The sequence below is a fragment of the Rana temporaria genome, chromosome 11 (assembly GCF_905171775.1).
Source record: "Rana temporaria chromosome 11, aRanTem1.1, whole genome shotgun sequence".
In the NCBI taxonomy this organism is placed as follows: Eukaryota; Metazoa; Chordata; class Amphibia; order Anura; family Ranidae; genus Rana; species Rana temporaria.
This window is the reverse complement of record NC_053499.1, coordinates 41229558-41235557: the sequence shown is the minus strand read 5'-3', so window position 1 is coordinate 41235557 and position 6000 is coordinate 41229558. Positions and strand designations below refer to the sequence as shown.

General features: G+C 36.8%; 1 protein-coding gene across 2 annotated transcripts in view; it reads left to right on the top strand.

The window, feature by feature from the left end:
* The first annotated feature begins 247 nt into the window (after nt 1-247).
* The window catches only part of FADS2 (fatty acid desaturase 2), a 62833-nt gene continuing 57080 nt past the window's right edge, over nt 248-6000 (top strand). For both annotated transcript variants that reach the window (XM_040328418.1, XM_040328419.1), the window contains exons 1-2: nt 248-353; nt 597-866. In XM_040328418.1, coding sequence (XP_040184352.1) covers nt 657-866 — 210 coding nt within the window. In that variant the 5' untranslated portion in view covers nt 248-353; nt 597-656. The remainder of the gene's footprint in view (nt 354-596; nt 867-6000) is intronic.

Genomic DNA, 6000 nt, shown 5'->3' with positions numbered 1-6000 from the left:
CTCCCCCATGTTGTGCCCCCCACAATATATCACAGCCCCCCCCTGTCATCTCCCTCCTCTTCTCTCTGTCAGGTTGTTGGGGGTGTTCTCTGGCTCCCCTCCCAGCTCACAGATAATTCCCTCACGTCCTCCAGCTTCGAAAGATCCAGCAGGGCCAATGACAAGGAGGCTGCCCCTGGTCCCGGGCCCTGGATTGGTCCTCTCTCTCTGCTGATTGCCCTGGAAACCCTAAACAGGGGAGAGGAGGAGAGAGGAGGATGCTCAGGGAGGAGGAGGTGGAGGGAGAGGTGGGGAAATGCATGTAGCCGGCTACATGTGGAGCTTCAGAGACTGAAGGAGAGAGCAGCCTCTGGGTGAGCTGGAGCAGCAGGTGGAGGGGGAGGCAATTGATGGTGGGGAGGGGGGGCAATTGATGGTGTGTGGGGGGGGGGGGGCAATTGATGGTGTGTGGGGGGCAATTGATGGTGGAGGGGGGGTGGAGACAGGAGAGAAAGCAAAGAGGGGGGCACAAGGGAAGTGACAAGAATGACAGACACAATACACAAACTGTGAGCTTCTGAAATCTAAATGAGAGTTTTGCTTTTATTTCCTGGCAGAGAGAAGAGGAGGAGGACTGGGAAGCTGGCACCAAGTGCCCCCCCAAGAACGGCGTTACCATGGGCAAGGGGGGCCAGAACGGAGAGGGGTGCAGTTCTGGCTGCGTCAAGTCGGATCCTCGCTACAGTTGGGAAGAAATCCAGAAACACAACACGAGGACTGATAAGTGGCTGGTGATAGACCGCAAAGTCTACAACATCAGTGCCTGGGTGAAGAGGCACCCCGGGGGGCTGAGAGTTATCAGCCACTACGCTGGTGAAGATGCCTCGGTGAGTCCTGGGGTCACCCCCCAGGTTTCTTTTTTTTTTTTTTTTTCATGATCCGCAGAGCTTGCAATCATTCGATTTCAATCTGATAAACACCAATAAGGTTAGAATTTTTATTGTAGATCTTTTATTGCAAAATTTCAAGATTTAAAGTGGAGGTTCACCCGAAAAGTTCATTTTTAAGATTAGATTGAGGTTCATTTTGTCAAGGGGAATCGGGTGTTTTTTTTTAAATCGAAGCAGTACTTACCATTGTAGAGAGCGATCTTCTCCGCCGCTTCCGGGTATGGGCTGCGGGACTGGGCGTTCCTATTTGATTGACAGGCTTCCGACGGTCGCATCTATCGCGTCACGATTTTCCGAAAGTAGCCGAACGTCGGTGCACAGGCGCCGTATAGAGCCGCACCGACGTTCGGCTTCTTTCGGCTACTCGTGACGCGATGTATGCGACCGTCGGAAGCCTGTCAATCAAATAGGAACGCCCAGTCCCGAAGACCATACCCGGAAGCGGCGGAGAAGATCGCTCTCTAAAACGGTAAGTACTGCTTCGATTTTAAAAAAACTACCCGATTCCCCTTCACAAAATGAGCCTCAATCTAATGTTAAAAAAAAATTTCGGGTGAACTCCCGCTTTAAAAAATCAGTTATAAGACAAAGCACATCCCATTAGGAGATCCAAACACGCGTGTTATAATTATATTTCAAATCAGTGAAGAATAATGATTTACTAAAACCGGCGAGTGCAAAATCTGGTGCACGCTCCAATCAGCTTCCAGCTTTTATTGTCAAAGCTTAACTGAACAAGCTGAAGTTAGAAGCTGATTGGCTGCCATGCACAACTGCACCAGATTCTGAGTGCTCCAGTTTTAGTAAATCCCCCCAACATCTTAAAATTCACCAGTCGAATACACCTCTGTAGTAGAATAACCCGGCGGTGCAAAATCAGCTGTTGCTTGTGTGCTCCGGTAGCATGCCAGGTGACAATACAATGTACAAGGAGAGAGCTCCCTGACTATGGTGTAATACTGTGTGCATAGGACGTGTCACTGTGGGGTAGAAAATCTGTTTAGTGTTCACATCTCAGTGTAATAAACTAGTTAATTTTTTTTTTTTTTTTATAACTATGAACATTTCTGTAACTGTTTTTAGTGGAAAACACAAAATCCTGGAATAAATGACCTGTTAAATAATGTCATAAGGAAAAAAAAAAAAAAAAAAAAAATTATAGTAACAGTGTTTTAGTGAGAAAAACAAAATCACAAACACTTTGCAAAAAGATTTTGTCACCCGTCAAATAATGTCACAAGTATATCAATAATTATCATTATTATTGCAATTATACAGGATTCATACCCTTCTAACATTATTTGATTGGTCAGAGTTTTTGTCTTTCCCATTAAAAATATTATTATTATTATTATTAATAATAATAATAATAATAATAATAATAATAATTATAATAATAATAATACAAATAAAAATATATAATACAGTATTTACAGTTTATTTTTATGGCAGTATTTCATGGGTCATGTAATCCTGTATAATAATAATAATATTAATAATAATAATGTTTTAATGTGAAACACATAATAACCCTTTGCAAAAGACTATCCAGAACTACATGACCCACAGAATACTGCCATAAGAATACACTGTAAATCCTGTATTATAGTATTTGTATTTGTATTGTTGTTATTATTTTTATTATTATTATTATTATTATTATTATTATTATTATTATTATTATTATTAATAATAATAATAATAATAATATAAATAAAAATACTATAATACAGGATTTACAGTATATTTTATGGCAGTATTTTGTGGGTCATGTAATCCTGTATAATAATAATATTAATAATAATAATTTTTTAATGTGAAACACATAATAACACTTTGCAAAAGACTATCCAGTACTATATGACCCACTAAAAAAATGCTACAAAAGAATATACTGTAAATCCTGTATTATAGTATTTTTATTTGTATTATTGTATTATTTTTATTTGTATTATTATTATTATTATTATTATTATTATTATTATTATTATTATTATTGTAAATCCTGTATTATAGTATTTGTATTTGTATTATTTTTATTTGTATTATTATTATTATTATTATTATTATTATTATTATTATTTAATAATAATAATAATAATATAAATAAAAATACTATAATACAGGATTTAAAGTATATTTGTATTGGCAGTATTTTGTGGGTCATGTAATCCTGTATAATAATAATATTTTTTTAATGTGAAACACATAATAACACTTTGCAAAAGACTATCCAGTACTACATGACCCACGAAATACTGCCAAAAGAATATACTGTAAATCCTGTATTATAGTATTTTTATTTGTATTATTGTATTATTTGTATTTGTATTATTATTATTATTATTATTATTATTATTATTATTATTGTAAATCCTGTATTATATTATTTGTATTTGTATTATTTTTATTTGTATTATTATTATTATTATTATTATTATTATTATTATTATTTAATAATAATAATAATAATAATAATAATAATATAAATAAAAATACTATAATACAGGATTTAAAGTATATTCGTATTGGCAGTATTTTGTGGGTCATGTAATCCTGTATAATAATAATATTTTTTTAATGTGAAACACATAATAACACTTTGCAAAAGACTATCCAGTACTACATGACCCACGAAATACTGCCATAAGAATATACTGTAAATCCTGTATTATAGTATTTTTATTTGTATTATTGTATTATTTTTATTTGTATTATTATTATTATTATTATTATTATTATTAATAATAATAATAATATAAATAAAAATACTATAATACAGGATTTAAAGTATATTCGTATTGGCAGTATTTTGTGGGTCATGTAATCCTGTATAATAATAATATTTTTTTAATGTGAAACACATATTAACACTTTGCAAAAGACTATCCAGGATTACATGACCCACAAAATACTACCATAAGAATATACCGTATATCCTGTATAATAGTATTTTTATTTGTATTATTATTATTATTATTATTATTATTAATAATAATAATAATAATAATAATAATAATAATAATAATATTTTTAATAGGAAAGACAAACTCTCTACGAAATGACGATCCGGAACTGTGACCAATCAAATAATGTTAGAAGGCTATAAATCCAGTAAAATAGCAATAAAAATGATAATAATAATAATAATGATAATAATAATAATAATCTGGTTCACACCACAAAAAAGCACAGCAGATCCGTTAAAGATTTGTTTCTGCATGCGTTTTTGATGCATTTCCGGATGCATTCTAGGCACTTTTTTTCTTCTTTTTCCTGTTTTTCTTTGTTTAGGGTCAGTTCACACCACATGCAGTCCAGTGCGTTTTTTTCTGCATCAAAAACACATGGAAAGTAGGTTATATGGTTTCCAATGGCATAGTTCACACCAGTGCGGTCAGTTCCAGTTAATAAAGTAGAACATGCTGCATTTGTCCTGCACTTGACTGTACTGGAACGTGGTTAAAAGCATCAAAAACACACCGGAATGCACTGTAAAGCATCAAAAACACACCAGAATGCACTGGAAAGCATCAAAAATGCACCTGATCCCAGTACAGAGAACAACAAAAATCACGCATCCAGAAACGCATCAAAAACTCACCGGAACGCATCAAAAACGCATTAAAAACGCACATGCAGAAATGTATCTGGAGTGCGTTTTTGTGGTGTGAACCAGCCCTAAAATAACACATGCAGCCCTTCCACAAATCACATCCCACCACATTGCTGCTGAAAAAAAAGCAGGCAGTGTACCAAGTAGATTGTGTGCTATACTTCAACATCAGGAGTGAGACTCCTCCTATTAATAACTGATAGAGTCCTCAGTTCTCAAGTCTCTTGACATTTCTAGTTCACTGTACACTGGAAGAGGTGAGGTTGCTCATGTTTGCCTATGGCCATCATAAGAAATGTGTAAATATACATGCAAATATAACATTTGGATATGGAGTGTGTAGGTGGCTGACTTCAAAGGATTTGTGAGCCCACGTGAACAAATATTTTTTATAGTAGGTCTCTAATCTGCTGTAAACTCTGGCAGCCAATCACATGTCCGTTTCAGGAGCTAGACAAACAGGGACTTATTTCCGATTGGTCACCAAGTACTACTGGTCATTAAATCTTAGTTGGTATTAAAATTCCATTCTATACATTGACAAAAACAGAACTGAAAATAAAGTCTTGAAAGGCAAACTATGGGCCAGATTCAGGTACAATTGCGGCGGCGCAACGTAACCTGTTTACGTTACACCGCCGCAAGTTTTCAGTGTTAGTGCCTGATCCACAAAGCACTTACCTGTAAACTTGCGGCGGTGTATCGTAAACACGTCCGGCGCAAGCCCGCCCAATTCAAATGGGGCGTTCTGCGCATGCTCCGTTCGCAATTTTCCCGACGTGCTTTGCACGAAAACACGGCGGCGCGACGTGTTTGTGAATCGCGACATGCGTAACGTACTTACGCCGGAAAAAAAAAATTCAAAATCGACGCGGGAACGACGGCCATACTTTAACATGGCTGGTGTAAAGTTGAGCGATGAAAAAGATTGCTTAACTTTGGGACGGGAAACTAAGACTTGCGCCGACGTAACGAACCCGAAAACCGTCGTGGATCACCGTAACTGCTAATTTGCATACCCGACGCTGGAATACGACGCAAACTCCACCCAGCGGCGGCCGAGGTACTGCATCCTAAGATCCGACAGTGTAAGACAATTACACCTGTCGGATCTAAGGGCTAACTATGCGTAACTGATTCTATGAATCAGTCGCATAGATACTCTGAGAGATACGACTGCGTTTCAGAGAAACGCCGTCGTATCTCTTCTGTGAATCTGGCCCATGAAGCCTACCAGTTCACTGTTCCTCAAGACTTTTACTATTGGAAATCTGTTGATTTGAGAACCCCTGAGAAAACCTGCTCTGGAGGGTCGAATGTGACCAGTCATATAGTGAGCAGAGAGGAAGTTACATAGCAGAGGTTTCAGGATTTACATTCCCAGTGACCCTGCGAGGTGCTGTCTGGATTCTTGTTGCAGTGGGTCACAGATAACCCAGATTAAATTTAACTGTG